This window comes from Ceratotherium simum, chromosome 26 (genome assembly GCF_057802395.1).
Source record: "Ceratotherium simum simum isolate JZ-2026a chromosome 26, ASM5780239v1, whole genome shotgun sequence".
NCBI lineage: Eukaryota > Metazoa > Chordata > Mammalia > Perissodactyla > Rhinocerotidae > Ceratotherium > Ceratotherium simum.
This window is the reverse complement of record NC_141925.1, coordinates 15,757,304-15,774,965: the sequence shown is the minus strand read 5'-3', so window position 1 is coordinate 15,774,965 and position 17,662 is coordinate 15,757,304. Positions and strand designations below refer to the sequence as shown.

The following is a 17,662-nucleotide window of genomic DNA, read 5'->3' as shown; positions in this document are numbered from 1 at the left end:
GGGGGCGGGCCAGCGACTCGACATTGACTTCCGGGTCACGGCGGAGCGAGCTCTCACGTGGAGGCGCGGAGGTCCGGCCTACGGGTGAGTGCGGAGGGCGCGACGCCGGGGCGTGCGCGTGGGTCTGGAGGTTGTGGCTGAGGACTGCGCGACGAATAGAGGGCAAAGCGGGTGACCCCCCCCGCTCCAGACCTCACCCCTTCACGCCCCCCAGTCTCCAGTGTGCGCTCGTCCCAGCCTGAGGCCGCCGCCTCCGGGAAGTTCTCCCGCCTTGCAGCCGCCGGCCCGGGATCCCGCGTAGTCCCTCCCGTGTGTTTGTGCGGAATCTTCGGCGCGGCGGAGCCTTGGAGGGGCCAGTCTCGCCCCCTAGCCCCCTTGCTTCCCGCTGGGGGTCCTGGGATGGGCGTGGGGTGGTGGTGCCATTGTGCAGAGCACAGGCTCCGGAGTCCCGCGGGCTGGTTCGAATCCTTGTTTTGCTACTTCCTGGCGCTGGGACCCAGAGCAAGTGAGTTAAAGTCTGCAAGCCTCAGTTTGCAAGTCTCTGAGATGGGGTATTCCCACCGATCCCTACGAGGCTACCGCGAAAATTTAAAAAAGCTTTTGGAGAAAGCGTTCGCGTTAGCAGGAGACACGCTGCAAGGGTCATTTCTTCTCTTGTTCTCCTTGAAGGAGTAAATACTTTTGGGGACGCAGGGTCGAAGAAGAAGATCAGATGGGGAGAGAAGGGGATGGAGTTGACAACAGCCTCCCCTGGGCTTCTTTGTTCTTATCAGGTCTCTCGACCACTCCTCCGTCCTGGGGCACTCGTGGCTCCCCCCTCTCCAGGTCTGCAGCTTCTCCCTCTCCTTTGCAAACTCCTCTTCATCTGCCCACCCCTTTCCCTAAGTCAGGTCTTGTCTGGGGCTCCTTCTCTTTAAGGCTTAATTACCATCCATGTATTTTCAAGTTTGTGTCAGCCCAGTCACCCCTGAGCCTCTGACCCGGATATCCACCTGTCCACGCACATGTTCACTTAGGTATCTCAGGGGATCTGTTCAAAGGAGCCCATCTGCTCCAGGCCCCCGGCATCACCTTCAGTTCCTTTGCCTGTAGGATCGGCACCACCATCCTGCAGTTCCCAAGCTGGAAACTTCGGCTCTTGAGAAACTTTCCTGAGAGCTGGCCCCCATTCCCCCGACCTTACCCCTGTGCTCACTTTTCTCACCTGTGCCATCCTTGTTAGCACGCCTCTTTCCCTCCCACACCGACCTGCTTCTTGATGGGAGTGGTTTTATCTTGTTCATCTCTGAATGTCTAGCATTCCTTCCTTCCTTCAGTGAGTATTTATAGAGCACCTGCTGTGTGCCAGGCTCAGAACTAGGCTCTGGGAATAGAGCAGAAAACAAGGCAGGAGTGAATGAATGAGTGTTTCCCTGACTCTCCAGCTGCTCCTGGAGCGAGTTATGAATGAACTTGAGCTCCAGCTCAGGCCTGGCCTGGCTCTTTGAAGCTGCTAAGAGTGAGCCAGGTCCTGTGCGGAGCCCCTGGGCTCTGAGGCTGAGGAGAGCTGCAGGATAGAGAAGCTCCTGCCCTTTCCCTCCCACTGTCCAGACCTCCCGTGAGGGGACGTGCGTGTGGATCCTCTGAGTATGTCCGTGGCATTTAGTCCAGGGAGCAGTGGGAACTGGGCTGGTGGACGGAGTGAGAGAAGTAGCCCAGCTGGAAGCTGCGATGTGCTCCAGGGCCCAGCCCCTTCTCACAGGTCCCTCCCTGACAGTTTCCAAAACAAAACCAAGCTGGGCATTCTCACTCCAGTCATTAAATGGTGGCAATTTATTTCAAAATTTAAAAACAGTGAAACAGACTTGCAGGCTGGCTGTGGCTCCCCACACCCACCCCGGGCAGCCTCTGATCTGGTTCAGTCTTTCTTTTATGGATGGGGAAACTGAGGCCTGGAGAAGCCACCATTATGCAGCAAGAGAGTGTGAGAGCCACCATGTGAACCTAGGTCTTTTCAGTCCTGGCTGCTGCTCTTACTGCTGGCCACATGGGAAGGTATTGGGAGAGTATGTCACCCAGGGTGCAGGTGGGGGAATTAATTTCCAGACACAAAGCAGAAGAGCTGTTGAGAGGAGCCAAGGTAACGGTTAATTGTGCCACAGCTGTTGCCTCTGGTGGGAACTGGCAAGAGCACTAACCTCAGGATTTCTGTCCCCTTCGTCTAGTAAAAGTGAGCCCCCAAGGGCAGCGTCTGGTCTGCCTGGCTTGACTGCAGTTGTACCCTCAGCGGCTGCACAGGGGAGGCCGTCGGTAATTAGCTGTTGAATGAGTGACTAGGCTTAGAGATTTGAGGACGAGGGATGTACCAAGCACTTTCCATGGATTATCGTTTATTCCTTCCCACAGCCCTTTAAGGAAGGAAGTGTTATTTCCCCCCCGTTTTTCAGATGGGGAAGTTAAGGCTCAGGCAGAATAGGTGATTGACTTAAGGTGAGGGAGCAGATTGGATCTGAACCAGGGGCTGTCTGATGTAAACTCCATTCTCCTTCTTCGATCATATTTCCCTTTGCTCTGCGGGAATCATGTCCATTTTCCCATCCCCTAACATTTCAGACCATCCACTCAGAGAAACCTGGCTTTGGGCAGTACCTAGTTGAATTGTGCACAGGGCGGCTTGGTGTGGCGATGACTTGTCCTATTTCTCCTTCCAGGAATGATCACCAAGACCCACAAAGGAGAGCTGGGCCTTGGGCTCCCAGAGAAGAAGAAGAAGAAGAAGAAGGTAGTCAAAGAACCAGAGACTCAGTACTCGGTTTTACACAGTGACAATTATTTCACTGAGGTTTGTCCCACAAGAGCCACGTCCCCCTCGAAGAATGTGGTCCAAGGGCAGGCACCCGAGATGCCTCTAGTGAAGAAAAAGAAGAAGAAAAAGCAGGGCCCCGGCACCCTCTGCGAGGAGCACGTAGAACCTGAGACCACGGTACGTGCCAGGTGCACAGAGAAGTCGCCCAGCCCCGGGAAGCAGGCTCTTGGTCCGTCTGAGTTTGTCAGTGGGGAGAAGAAAAAGAAGAGGAAGGCCTCGTGGCCTCTGGCCATGTCCCCTAGCTCGAGGGTGAAGACCTCCCCAGACCCCAGACAGGGCGAAGAGGCAACCAGAGATGGCAAGAAGCTCAAAAAACACAAGAAGGAGAAAAAGGCCCAGGAGGCCACGGCCTTCTCAGCCAGGGACCATTGGTTCTGCGAGGCTGGGGATGCTCCGTACCCTTACTCAGTGGGGAAGGATGGCGGGGATCAGGCAGTCTCGGGGCAGAAAGGGAAACAGGGGAGCCCCAGGGAACACAATGTGAAGATGACGAAGAAAAGGAAAATCCACCAGGAGGAAGACACCCCCCTAGGGCACCCCGAGCTCCCCAGGTCCATAAAGAAGAGCCCTAGGAAAGGAAGTAAAAAGAAACCAGTCAAAATCGATGCTCCAGAATACATCCCAATAGAAGATGACACCAAGGCCCCTGCGAAGAAGAAAATGAAGTCCAAGAAAAAGGCAGAGCAGCCAGGCATTGAAGAGCCAGCTCTGAAGAGGAAGAAAAAGAAAAAGAAGAAAGAGAGCAGAGTAGCAGGAGAACCTTGGGAGGAGGTAGGCTTTCCTTCAGAAGTAGACTCTCCTTTGGGAGAATCAGGGTGGAAGTTGGGAGAGTGTGTGTGCATGCACGTGTGTGCACACACAGACACTCAGCTTTTTAGCTGCCAGAACCCTGATTAAAGTCACTTCAGCCAGAAAAGGTGATTTATTGACAAATGTAACTGGAAAGGTTAAGAGCTATCTAGCTTCAGGTATGGCTAGATGCAGGTGCTCATGCAATATCTTCAATAATACAGGTATCCCTTGCTATTGAAACTCTACCCAAGTTCTCACTACCTGCACTCAGGATCTGGATAAATTGGGATAAGTTTTTCCGATGAATCTCTCCCTGCCACTTGCTATCCAAAACTCAGAAACCAAATAGTTTGAGATAACATGGTGTCCATAGCCATCTGAGCTTCCTTTCTGAGCTCAGTATAAATGATTTAGGGATCAAATAGATTTGGATCACAGGAGATGCCTGTGTAGCTTTCCCCAGCTCTGCACTTTGTATTTTTTTGCTGGTTTTCATCCCAGACAGGCTCCTCCCCACCCCCTAGCCCCCACCCCAGTGCAGGATGGTCCTAGCAGCTTTAGGCTTTCAGGCTGGTAGTTCAGCCACCCGCAAAGGGAGAAGGGTAGCCCCTCCAGAATGATTACAGGGAGGGTTCCAGGGCTGCTCTCTCAGCCTCGATTGGGTCACACGAACCAGGAGCCCTGATCTGAAGCCGGCGGGAGGGGCTGAGGGTGCCAGACCTACCTGAACCCCACCGTCTGAGATGGTGGGAGGACAGCTTCTGAGAGGGAAACTGGGGTCCTGTTATGAGGAGGAAGGGGATGGATCATGGCCTGGTGATCATCAGAGATCTGCTGTCTCCATCCTGACAGGCTTCCTTGATGGGGGCAGGGGAGGGAGGAGACGAGCTGGAGCCCTGGTGCCTCCACGGGCCCCCAGCCTCCCCGTCTGTCCCACCGCCAGGGCCGCAGTTCCTGTCCTCAGGGTGTGCACGTGGACGTGCAGGCGGAGCGAGATGGTGCGCGTCGTACTCCGAGCAGATGCCTGGCACGTCAGGGTGGCCGGTGGCTGGTGTTTCCTGAACGCTTTCTGTGTGCCTGGCAGTGGGCTGATGCCCTGCATGTGTTAACCCTTTGAATCCTCACACCAGCCTGGTGAGAGAGCTGCTGTGGTTATCCCCAGTTACCAGACAAGGAGACTGAGGCTCAAGGGAGTTCAGTGCCTTGTCTGAGGTCACCCAGCTGGTGAGGGGTGGGGCTCGGCTTCAAATCCAGTCTGGTCCTGAACTGGAGGCTTTATCCCTTCTCAGGAGCCGCCTACGTCACCTCACGTAGATGCCAGTAGATCATTAGAGCCCAAGAAATGACTGTCTTGTGTTAGAACAAGCCCTGGGTTCTCTGTACCCACCAGCTGGGTGACCTGCAGTCCTGAAGGAAGGGTGATGGCTGAGGTGTATTGAGAACTTCCTGAGAGGTGGGCGTGGCACAGAGGAGGGGGCTCAGTTCATATCGACTGAAGGATGAGCCCCCTGGAGCTGGGTCATCGGGAAGATGTCTGGTCTGCTCTCAGCTCGGCCACACGGGGTTGGGGAGGGCAGGGGTGGCCTCCATATCAGGGCCTACAAGAGGTAGTTCTGGTTCCTGGGTTTCTCCCAGTTTTGCCTTAGGCCGTTAGACTGGTTTCACCAGTCTCCTCCTGTATTTAGAAACTCTCAGGGCCTAGGAGGAACCTTGGGGGCTTTGGAGCCCAACCCTCATCAGAATCTAGAATCCCTTCTCCCAGGAGCTCAGTGAGAGGTAGTCAGTCCCCTCTGCTTAATGTCTCCCGTGATGGGGACCCTGCCTCCCAGAGCAGTCCGTGGAGTTGGGAAATTCAGGTGTATCCTCAGGATCTGGATCGGGGATGTGAGTGAGCAGAGCCGTCCAGGGATCGTCACGCGTCACCCTGGGTGCCAGGCAGAGCACACCTAGAGTAAAGATGCGGGAGACGTGACCATTGTCATTACTGAGGAACCCAGGGAAAGTGGCTTAAGGGCTCACCCCGATGAGGTACGACAGGGGCTGAGGCCACTGAGAGCGTGGCCCGTGTCAGTGTGGCCAGGGCAGGCCCCATGAGGGCGCGACGTGGGAGCTGCGCCCCGTGCGGTCCCTGGCCATCTGTCTGCAGAGGGAGCAGCAGGTGCGGAGGCCCTGGGAGGAGCAAAGAGGCCCTCGCACGAGCCGGGGCCAAGTGACAGAACCATAGAGCGCACAGGAGTTTGGATTTTCGTGTAAATGAGATGGGAACCTCTGGAGGGTTTGAGGGAGCCAGTTGAGTTTTTAAAGCTCACTCGAGCTGCTGTGTGGAATGGACCTGGGTTGGGGGGTGGGAAGCAGGAGTTAGAGACTCGTGGTTGTCCAGGCGGGAGAGAAGGCAGCGAGCAGGACTGGGGGTGGCGGTGTGGGGAGAGAAGTGAGTGGCTTCGGGTGGTCGGTTTGCTGGCAGGGCCCCCGACCAGGGCCTGAGCCCACCTCTGCATTCCCTGCCCGCCCCTCCCCCACTATAAGAGGGGCCCTTGACCGCTCTCTTGCTGGTTTAGTGTCAGCCTGGGAGGTCAGGTGTGTGTGGCGGGCAAGGTCGTGTACCTAGCCTGAGTCAGGAGACCTGGTTAGTGTCCCTGAGCCATGGGGGTGACCTTGTGATAGTCTTGTCACCTCTCTGAGCGTTAGTTTCTTCATCTGTCAAATAGGTCACTGCCACGGTTTTCATGGGAGACTCGTGGAAGGGAAGGGATGTCAGATGTTCTGTAGGTGGCAGGATTGGGGTGGTGCTGCCATCTTGGGTCTTTCTCGACTCTGGTGTGGTCTCACCTGGCCAGGCTGCTGGGGCAGAGGCCATCGTGTGCTTGACTTACTCCTTTGCCTTCTTGTGCAGGAGCCCGACACAGACTTAGAGGTGGTACTGGAGAAGAAAGGCAACATGGACGAGGCGCACATAGACCAGGTACAGCCCGAGTCCTCATCCGCTTCCCCAGAGGCACACTCGCCTCCTGCCAGGCCACAAGATCCTGGTCCCAGAGGCGGCAGGAACTCCCAAGGCTGCCAGGCCAGCCCCTGGGCCACCTCCAGTGGAGAGAACTCCTGGCCTCGCCCACTTCATGCCGGGAGACCCCTTCACTGCCGTGGTTTCGGCTGAGGGGCCACCTGGTCGTTCAGAATCCCGGGCTGAGGCTCTGCTCCTTGTCACCACTGTGGGGGAGAAGGGGGCATGTCCCCGGGATGCACAGCCAGGGCAGGGAACACGTGCTCAGCCAGACCCATGCGTCGCCACGTCCTGGCCTCGGTTCGGGAGCACTGAGAAGTTGTTCTCTTGTGGACCACCTTCTGCTTCTGTCGTGCCCAGATCCTCTGGCAGGTGTGTCCTGTGTGGGAGCTGCGCTGTCTCTCTGGAATTGGGGTATTTTTATGATCCTCCACCCTAAGGCCGGGTAGTAACACCTTGGACCATTCCTAACGAGGTGCCCTTGGGCAGTCCCTAACCTCACGGACCCTCGTCGGTGGCTGTCAAGACCAGATGAGGCTGTGTTTGTGAGGCAGTGAGCAGGGGCCTGCTTCATCCCTGTGCCTACTAAGTGGCAGCCGTTACCCTGACTGTGTCCTCATGCTTCATCAGCACGTGACTGCTGGAGAGAAGCCACAGGGTATGACGCAGAGACGGCTCCTGTCCCATGGCCCTTCTCCTCCAGGAGAGAAGGAGAAATCGAGTGAGGACTTACAAGTGAGCCGAATATGAGCAGGGAGGCCTACAAGATTCTAAGGAAGTTCAACCCTAATGCCTTTGAGGCACTGGGGGACTCCCTGGACGAGGGGGCATCGCAGTGGGGCCAAGAGGGTCAATAGGATGACGCTGACAGAGCCCAGTCCCAGGCCTGGCACAAAGTGCAAGCCCCCCAGATGTGGGAGCTTCCCAGCCTTCCCTGGTTCACAGTCATGCGGCTCGTCCAGGCCAGCGCTGCAGTAACAGCCAGGTGATCGTGCAGAAGGGACAGGTGGGGCCCTGGCTTGTCCAGGCCCCAGGCCCTTCCCTCAGCTTCTCTGCCAGGTATCCTCAGCTACTAGAAACCCTGCGAGTCCCCAGGCCCAGCACTTCTTATGGAAGGCCCTCCAGCCACCCCTTTGCTTCTTATCTATTTGTGCCTATTGAATACTTTACAATTTTTAAGAAATCTCTAATCATTTTGGATGACAGATTATCTCAATGTAAGTGAAGCCTTCTGTCCTACCTCTCCCCTTATTTTTCCATAAGAACTAAAAGTTCATTATGTTAAAAAATTGGGAGAAAAAAAAGCAACCTAAAATCCTACCACCTAATAAGAATCACTGGTAACCCTTTGTTGCAGATTTTTCCTTTGTAACTGTATATGTGTGTAATTATAAAGCAGTGTGCAGTCATGCTATGTATACTGTTCTTTTAATGTTTATCATTTAACTGGTAAATTTCCATTTTGGTAAATGCACATCTACGTCATTCCACACCTGTAGCACGACTCCACTGTAGGAATATGCCATCGTTTTCTCTCTCGTCCCTACAGCTGTCACTTTGTTTTGTGTAGTTCTGAACTATATAAACGGTCACCTTGTGTCACAGCCTGTGGCAGATTAGAAGGGAGGAGGAAGGGCCACAGTTGGGAGCAGCCAGAGTCACACCTGAACCCTTGGGAGGGAGGTGAGGGCCTGGAAGCTCTCATCTCAAACGGCAGGGTGATTGGTGCGCTATGGCGGCCTGGAGCCGTACCAGCAACAGTGTGTGAGATGCACCTCCTGTGTGCCATTACCAGCTTCTTACATTCTGCACCCAACAACTGCGTGTGGGGCAGGAGGTTTCCCACACCAACAAGCAATTCTCCAGCACCACCTGGGTGTCCTACAGTTCAACCCAATGCTGACACTGTCTACCTGGAGATAGCATCAGATCCCACAGGTGAAGGGCTCAGTCCCACCAGATTGCGCCCCCCCGCCCCTCACTTCAGATGCCACTTGCAAGCCAGGTTGTCACCTGTGCTTCTGACTGACGGGCTCTAGATCAGAGGTTCCAACGACCCCCTCCTTGGGTTCGATTAATTTGCTAGAGCAGCTGACAGAACTCAGAGAAACATTTTACTTACTAGATTACCGGTTTATTATAAAGGGGTACAACTCCAGAACAGCCAGATGGAAGAGATGATAGGGCAAGGTGTGGGGACGGGCCTGGAGCTTCCATGCTCTCTCTGAGCACCTCCACGTGTTCAACAACCCAGAAGCTCCCTGAACCCCGTTCTTTTGTGTTTTTATGGAGGCTTCATTACATAGGCACTATTGATTAACTCATTGACCATTGGCGGTTGAACTCACTCTTTAGCCGCTCTCCCCTCCCCAGAGGTCAGTGGAGTGGGACCGAAAGTTCTAACCCTCTAATCACATGGTTGGTTCTCCAGGCAACCAGCCCCCATCCTTCGCTCTTTCCAAAAGTCACCCCAACATAACAAAAGACGCTTTGTCGCTCTCGTTTTTGGAAATTCTAAGGGTTTTAAGAGCCCTGTGCCAGGAATGAGGGTGAAGACCAAATACATATTTCTCCTTCTAAGTCACAGTATTACAGTTCTGTTTCTCCCGTTTGTCCTCAAGGTAGCTGGTATTTCCATCTGTTTGCAGATAAATAAACCAGGGTACAGAAAGGTTAGTGACATACCCAAGGCCACACAACTAGTTAATGGCACTGCTAGGATTCAAACCAGCCTGTGCCTGACTACAGCCTGCCTTCTTTCTGGGAAATGGTGCCATCATCACGAAAGTTAACTGCCGTATCCTCTGTACAGGAAGGCAGGGCTTTGGGTAGTGGGTTTTGGGAAAGTTTCAACCCAAAATGACTGTTACAAACAAAAAAGCTTCAAAAGCTGAAGGTGGATAAGCTTCCGTTTGTAATATGAAAGATGGCATATTAAAATAGAGCTGGAGCGGCCATTTCAGAGGAGTTGCCGTGCATGTCTTGTTTTCTTTATCTTCCAAACTGGACCAAATCGCCAACGTTCCAAGAAGTCAGTAAAGACAAGAATTTCCTGTCTGTAAGGACTGATGAACTTGGGCTCTGCTGATGATTAACCAGTCAATGAAGTACAAACCTAGCCTGACCTCATCCAGCACCAGTGAACTCCTCCTTAATGCAACTCATCTCATCCTCCCCTTTTCCCATAAAAACCCTGAGCCCCTCTCCTGTAGTTGGGACACTGTTTGGGTTTCTACCTGAATCTGTGCTCCCCGAGGTGCAATTCTTTGATCCCAAATCAACTTTGTCTCTTGAACTGGTTTCTGTTTTTATAGGTTGGCACTAGGAAAATTCGTTCTTAAGGAATGGCTCAGCGAGGATGAGTGAGGTGGGCCCGTTGTAGGACCAGGGATTGCAGCCCTCAGGGTGCTCAGAAGATGCTTTGGGCAGCTGCCTCCCCCCAGTCTGCAGCAGAGCGAGGGTGCTCTCCTGTCACCTACCAGTCCTCCCGCCCCATCTCTGTCCTGGGTTTTAAGCTCAAAGGAAAACTTCAGTGTCTCATTTCCCTCCTTTCTGTCCTCTCTTTGCTCAGGTGAGGCGGAAGGCCCTGCAAGAAGAGATCGATCGGGAGTCAGGCAAAACGGAAGCTTCTGAAACCAGGCACTGGACGGTAAGTTGGATGCTAGGGCTCTGCAAGGTGGCGCTCGGCATTCTGACCCCTCGCCCGGCCTTGCAGCATGAGGAGCAGGGTGACGGGAGACGAGTCAGTCCAGGCCCCAGAGGCCACCCCAGCCTGCCAGCTGGCTCCCTCCGCTGCAGAGCTTGTCCTGAGCTAATTTCCTTCCTTCTGAGAGGGCCGCTTGCCTCCCTCCTGGAGGGCTGGCCAGGCGAGATAAGCAGCCTGAACCTTTGTCTCTGGCTCTGGGCAGGTGGGGTGTCCTGTGCATTGTTGCAGAGGGCACGTGACGGCGAGCTCTCTCCAACAGTGGATGGCGTCCTCAGAAGGCTGCTGGGACCGGGACGGTAGGAGGCAGGGGTGAGAGGGGGGCAGTGGCAGGCCTCTCAGGACTGGCTTCAGGGTCCACTTGGAATGGGAAGTGTCCAAACCAGGCCCGAGGAGAGGGGACAGGAGCAGGTAGAGCACAAGGACTACGAAGTCAGGCTGAAGAGAGGGACGAGGTGGAGATGCAGGCCAGGCCGAGAGCCATGCCAGGCCAGCCTCAGCAGCTACGGTGGGGAGCTTGCACTGGGCTCTGAATGCAGTGGGAGCTGCTGGAGGGCATCTTTACAGGGGAAATGGGGAGCCGGGTTACAAGGCTCGGTTCTCAGGCCAGAGATGGTGGCAGAGGGTAGAGAGAGAAGGGAATGGCTTCACGATCCACTTTGGAGGCATAGCTAGCAGGACTTGTAATAGATTGGGTTTGGGAAAGAAGGATCCAGATGACAGGGAAGGCCTGCCTGCTGGCTCTGCCTTAAGCCTTCACAGTGTAACACAGAAAAGAACAGTCAGTTTGGATTGAAAGACCCGAGATCAGTTCCTGGCTCTGCCGCTTTCTAGTTGTGAGACTCAAGGCAAGTAACCGAGCCTCAGTTTCCACACCTGTAAAATGGTGTGACTTTGTTATGTGTCTTTCCTGTGGGTGTCCCCTTTCTCTCCATCCTCCTGAGCTGAGCAGAGCTGACAGGACACCCTGACTGAGCGAGGAAGGCAGGAAGCAGGGCAGAGGCAGTCAGAGCCAGTGGCCCCAGAGGCTGTACCTGGAAGGACCTGATAGCAGGAGGGTGATCCTGGGGTACGGGGGTGCGATCTGCTGGGGACACTTTGGGTGGCACTGCCTCCCAGGACCTAGGGCCTTTTGACCACTGAGGCATGTGGTGGGGATTCCAGACTGGCTGTGGCCCTCCAGGAGGGTCCCCTCTGAGGGGGTCAGCCGCCCTCAGAAGAGCGGGCTCACCCAGGTCGTCCTCTTGGCAGCGCTCTCCTCAGACCCAGAGCAGGGCTGTCAGAGGCGGCCTCTCGTTCTAGAAATCGCAGGCCTGGGCAGCTGTAATTTTGCCTCATCTGGGCCACGTGAAGCCGAGAGAATGTGTCCCCAGTTCACTCAGGGCAGCTGTAGCAACGGCTGGTTCTGACTTTTCTCCCAAAGCCAACCTAGAAATAAGTGCTAAGCTGGCATTTGGCTTGCAAGAGGAAAGTTCCAGGCAGTGTGGAGGTCAGCAGTCTGGGTGGGGTGGGAAGAATGACCAGTTATCAAGGATTTAATAGTGTGCCAGGCATCATGCTCTGGGTTGTTGGTGTGAAGTCTGATTTGAGCCTCACTGAAGCCCTGTGAGGGGGATGTCATACCCCCATGTTATAGATGAGGACATTGAGGCTCAGAGAGGTTAGTGACTTAGCCAGGGTCACACAGGTGAGGCTTGTTCCTAGGTCTACATGACTTCAAAGTCATAGTATTGGGAGCTGGGTTTCTTGCCCGTCCCATAGACATGGAAAGGAAGGGGCTCTTTTCTGAGGCCACTGCTCTCCTGCATTTTCTCAAACATGGGTGATTCGTGCATGGGTGGTAGACTGCTCTGGACAGGAATGAGGACCCCCGAGTTCCTGGCCTGGCCCAGCCTCCCACTTAGCTGTGTGACTCTTCCCCTCTCTGGGCCTCCACTCCCTTTCTGCCATAAAATGCAGTGCTTCTGCAAAGAGAAAGGCATTTCAGATTCCCGCTTGTCCTCCACTTTCCAGCTGACAGTAACCTTAGGCTGATGGATGAGTGGCCAGCTGGTGAGGTGAGCTGTGTGTGAGGTGAGGTGAGCTGTGTGGTGAGTGAGATGTGCTGTATTGTGGGCAAAGTGTGCTGTGTTGTGAGGTGAGGTGAGGTGTGTTGTGAGGTGAGATGAGGTATGCTGTGTCGTGAGGTGAGGTGAGCCGTGTCGTGAGGTGAGGTGTGATGAGCCGTGTCGTGAGGTAAGGTGAGATGTGCCGTGAGGTGAGGTGGTGTGTGTTGTGAGGTGAAATGAGGTGAGCCGTGTGGTGAGGTGAGGTGAGATGTGCTGTGTCGTGAGGTGAGGTGAGCTGTGTCGTGACGTGAGGTGGGGTGAGATGAGCCGTGTCGTGAGGTGAGATGTACTGTGTCATGAGGTGAGGTGAGGTGAGCTGTGTCGTGAGGTGAGGTGAGGTGAGCTGTGTCGTGAGGTGGGGTGAGATGAGCCGTGTTGTGAGGTGAGATGAGCCGTATTGTGAGGTGAGATGTACTGTGTCGTGAGGTGAGGTGAGGTGAGCTGTGTCGTGAGGTGAGGTGAGGTGTGCTGTGTCGTGAGGTGAGCTGTGTCGTGAGGTGAGATGTGCTGTGTTGTGAGGTGAGGTGAGGTGAGGTGAGGTGAGGTGAGCTGTGTCGTGAGGTGTGTCATACTGTTGGCCATGAAGTTGGGGGGAAGGAGGAAAGCAAGCAGGCAGCTGTGTGTGTAAAGGTGGACTCTGGTGTGGGCCAGCCCTGAGTTGGAATCCCAGCAGGGTTACTAATTAGGCTTGTGCCACCCCACCCCCACCCCGCACCCCCCAGTTAAGCTTCGGACCTCCATTTCCTCATCAGTAAAATGAGAGTACGAACAGTCTTCCTCTTGGGGCTCTTGTTAGGGCTAAGGAGACGATCCACTGACGTGCTCAGGAGCACTGCGCCTGGTACACAGCGTGCACTTCAGGAGGATTGATGAGCAGTTGATGAGGCTGGGGCTGGGGAAAGGAAAGGGCTTGGGAAACTAGGAAAATAACCATCTTCTTTCTCTTAACACAGGGAACTCAGTTTGGCCAGTGGGATACTGCTGGTTTTGAAAATGAGGAACAGAAACTGAAATTTCTCAAACTTATGGGTGGCTTTAAAAATCTGTCCCCTTCATTCAGCCGCCCCCCTAACCTGATCGGAAGGCCCAACATGGCCCTCAACAAGAAGGCGGCCGACACGCTGCAGCAGAACCTGCAGCAGGACTACGAGCGGGCCATGAGCTGGAAGTACAGCCGGGGGGCCGGCCTCGGCTTCTCCACCGCCCCACACACAGTCTTCTATATTGACAGGAACGCTTCCAAGTCAATCAAGTTTGAAGATTAAACTCTACTGTCTTGTCCCCCCAAAACAGCCAGAATTGCTTTTATTATTCAGTTATGCAGATGAAAGCCATCTGAGGGTTGTCTGGCATCAAACTCCTGCACAGATTAAGGAGAAGTATGTTGATGTGCGTGGACAAACCGGGGTGGGGGCAGCTCATGTTTCGGGAGCCAAGAGAACGTGGGAGTGGCTAAACCCCACTATTTTCTGTTAGCCTTCCATCCCTGCTGGAAGACATCAGCGTGTATAAATAATAACAGCTAAGACTTGTGGAGGACTCGGTATGTGCCAGGCACATACTGAAGTGTTTCCCTTGCATTAACGTATTTAATCTTCATAATTATGAAACAGGTGCTATTATTATCCCCATCTTCTAGATGAGGAAACTGAGGTTCAGGGAGGAAGTAATAAAATTGCCTGGGGTCACCCAGCCAGTAAGTGCCAGCTGTTGTGCTTTGTACCCCACGCCCTACGTCACTCTTCACTACTCTGAACGCCCCCTCTAGTAATCCCTGGAATACTCACTGGGGATTAAACTCTTGATTGAAGAAACAGAAGTTTATTACGTGTCTGAATCCCAAACAAACAGAAGCAGAGTTGGTGATAAAGGGGATGAGCAAGCTCATTTTCCCTTCCCCGTCTTAACGTAGCTGCAGGCAAAGAGGTGACTGAATTGCTATCAAGCAGATGTTGCTGAGCTTCCTCTGCTCCTGGGAAATGTGTTTCTAAACAAATCTTGCCTTTTCCAGCTGCCTGCCTTCCACCCCCAGTGCTGAGCTTGGATTTAATCTTTTTCCTTTAACTGGATTCTGGACATGGTGGTTTAGAAAGCAGTTCTCCAATGGGCAATCCCCAGGGATGTGTTGATTAGGTAAGTTTCAATCAATCACAAGGAAGAGAATCCGAGGTGACTTCTGTGGGGGAGGTTGAGTGAAAGGAAGCATGGACACGTGGGGATGACACAGGAAGTTGCCTCATCAGCTGTAGGGACAATGTTTCTAAGCCTGGACTCCAGCCAGCCTCTCAGAGCCCCAGGTGCAATGGCCTGAGTGACATGTGACCACCCTCTCTCCATTCACCTGGCATTTTGCTTCCTAAAATATAGGTTCTGACTGGGACATTTTCATATCACTTGGTCTGAATGCCTCCTACAAATATCCCATCTCAGGCAGGCCTCATCAGCCAGGAAATTCAATCTCACATGGCAGGAAGTCCTGATGTAGAGGGTTGATTCAGCAGCTCACCAAGGAAACGTTCTTTACCTCTCTGCTCCATCATTCTCAGTGTTGGCTTCATCAGGCTGGTGGAAGATGACTGTAGCAATTCAAGACAGCATATCGAGACACTAGAATATTACAGAAGAAGAAAAACCTTGTGGCTCAAGGAAACTTCCAGAAACCCCTCAAGAGACCTTGCGTCATAACTCTGCCCAGCAATGGGTCATATGCCTATTCCTGACCCAGCCTCTGGCATGTGGAGCAAAATTTTCCTCAGGCCAGTCAGGAAGGAAGAGTGAGGAGTGGATGTTAGTGAGACAAACGTGGGGTCCACTACTGCCCCACTGGGCAGAGGTGAGGCAGGCCTGCCCGGGTCTTGACCAACAGCTTGGTCAGGTCAAGAGTTCTACAAATCTGCGGTAGCAGTGACTCGGGTGGCCTGCTTCCCTCAGAACGTGAACTTGGCCTTTCACGGATTCAACCCTGAGATACATAATGGAAGAGGGCATCTGAATGCCTAGAAGCTTTGGATTTTTACTGAGTGTCGGAGAGATGGGCAGGGGAGGTCTGGCATCCAGCAGGACCAAGGTCTTAGTTGAATATTTAACGACCCTGTTGTCAAACTTGTTGCTTTTTCTCCCTTGGGGATTTCTCACTGACTGACCCTCCTTCTATGGCAGGGCCCTTCCTGCCTTACAATTGCCCTTGTCCAGCTGTCCCCTAAACCTCATGATTCTTAACCACTATATTCCTTAGGGGGATTTCTGCTGTCTCTGCTTTAGCCCACTAGGCCCTGCCCTGCGGCCACCTTTCCACAAGTAGACTGGCCTGTCAAAATATCTGCCAAATAGACAGTTCTCCCCTAAAAGAAATTGTGTATTCAGCTCTACAAACTTAGAACTCTTCAGCGTTGTGATCAGCAGAATAATGTCCCCCATCCCCAAAGATGTCCCCATCCTAATCACCAGCACCTGTGGATATGTTAGGATACAAGACAAAGGGGAGTTTAAGGGAGCAGATGGATTTAAGGTTGCTAATCAGCTGACCTTAAGATTATCCTGGATTATCTGGTGGGCCCAATCTAATCACAAGAGTCTTTAAATGTAGAAGAGGGAGGCAGAAGAGTCAGAGACTTGTAAGCAAGACTGGACAGCTGTTTTGAAGATGGAGGAAGGGGCCACAAGCCAAGGAATGCAGGTGGCCTCTAGAAGCTGGAAAAGGCCAGAAAACTGATTATCCCCTAGAACCTCTGGAAGGAATGCAGGCCTGCGGACACCTTCATTTTGGAGGTAAGCCAACTAGGACCAGATGGGTTTCTGACCAATAGAACTGTGAGGAGATAAAATTGTGTGGTTTTAAGCCACTAAGTTTGTGGTAGTTTGTTAAAGCAGCAATAGAGAACTTAATACAGGTCTCATGCAGTTTTCCTCATTTTTACCTTATTTCCTAAAATTCATGGATTTTTTTATTGTTCCGTCATCCTTTGTAATGACAGAAGACTTAATCCTGTGTAGGCGTCGTTTTCAAAGACTGCTAACTGACAGTAAAGGGCTGGGGAAGACCTCACAAGCAGAACCTCTAAGCCTCTGCCTGGGCTGGGCAGCGGATAGTGCAGAATCTCCTTTGGTGTAATGTTTACCTGACCTAACGTGAAGGTCCAAGTTCAGGTTAGTGTAAGAGTATTAAGAGTTCACTCACTCAGGCTCGGGAGCTAATGCTGTCTGATATGTACAGCCTCAAAGTAGAAGAAATGACCTGAAGCACATAATTTGTGAATTTGCCCATTGTTTTTCACTTAAATAGTATCATATAGTAAAAGTGGTATATGAAATAATGTTAATGGAAATAATTTTGTGAAATAAAGGCCACTTGGGAATATTTGAGCAATGCTACCATGCTTTCTGAATTTCTTTATGTTCTGTTCAGTTAAGGGGGGGAAAGGGGCATTCTTCAGTACCTGCTGTTCTTTAATGGAGGCATTTTCTTAACAGAATTCCGGTGGCGGGGGGAGAGGGGGGCGGTGGTGTCCACTATTAAGTTGGCCAGAAAATCCATACCATATTCTTGGTCCTAAACTATTCAGTTAAAACATGAGTTTATATGAGTTTATTTTTAAAAATTATTTTCGCCACTTGTACTGAGGTTAGGTGAACTGAAATCGTGCGTCTCACAGGGTAGAGATGAGATGGGATCCCTGTCCAGTGTATAGCTTCCAAAAGTACAATAGTTTGGGGGCATTTTTATCCACGACTTGGATGCATTTTCCTGAGCGAGGAGCTCTAGGCTGTGAGTCACCACCAATCTATATTAATGCCCTGATTCAAAATCAGATGTCACTGGAAGCTCACGAGCGGTAACACAAGATTCAGAGTGAGTCCGACTCCACCAGACTGGTGGTGAAAAAGGTAGTCACATGCTGTTTAGAATTATAGTGCAAAGCAAACCAGGCAATATGTTTAGACACGTTCCCTTCTGGATGAAGAGCGTCAGAAGGAATTAAATGAACAGTGAGGAACATAAACATGCCTTCAGGAGGTTTATTCAGTTACAGTATACTTTCCCCTAAAGCCACAGGGAATCTCAGATTCGACCTCGCTTTCTCCTTCAATCCACCAACCTCTTCTAAGTCCAATCAGGAGCTGCTCTGATAGGAAAAGGAGTTACTTGAGCCATCTGCCTTTTATAAATTCTCCAAGGTGGCTTAGGCAACATTCAATTCCAGACTTGAGGCCCT

The 17,662-nt window shown here is 52.6% G+C and overlaps 1 protein-coding gene across 2 annotated transcripts; it reads left to right on the top strand.

The window, feature by feature from the left end:
* The first annotated feature begins 12 nt into the window (after window positions 1-12).
* On the top strand, window positions 13-16,820 carry KNOP1 (lysine rich nucleolar protein 1). Of its 2 annotated transcripts, none has more exons than XM_004441818.3 (5): window positions 13-84; window positions 2,691-3,616; window positions 6,531-6,599; window positions 10,210-10,287; window positions 13,403-16,820. In XM_004441818.3, the coding sequence occupies exons 2-5, from the start codon at window positions 2,693-2,695 to the stop codon at window positions 13,712-13,714; spliced, it is 1,383 nt and encodes a 460-aa protein (XP_004441875.1). In that variant the 5' UTR covers window positions 13-84; window positions 2,691-2,692; the 3' UTR covers window positions 13,715-16,820. The 2 variants fall into 2 exon arrangements, with proteins under 2 accessions (XP_004441875.1, XP_087273189.1); XM_087417063.1 differs by lacking the exon at window positions 13-84 and adding an exon at window positions 187-505.
* The last annotated feature ends 842 nt before the right edge of the window (window positions 16,821-17,662 follow it).

Coding starts and splice junctions, on each gene's coding strand:
- KNOP1 (XM_087417063.1), top strand. CDS start 400: ATGGGCGTGGGGTGGTGGTGCCATTGTGCAGAGCACAGGCTCCGGAGT. Junction 3,617..6,530: donor CAGGAGAACCTTGGGAGGAG/GTAGGCTTTCCT, acceptor CTTCTTGTGCAG/GAGCCCGACACAGACTTAGA. Junction 6,600..10,209: donor ACGAGGCGCACATAGACCAG/GTACAGCCCGAG, acceptor CTCTTTGCTCAG/GTGAGGCGGAAGGCCCTGCA.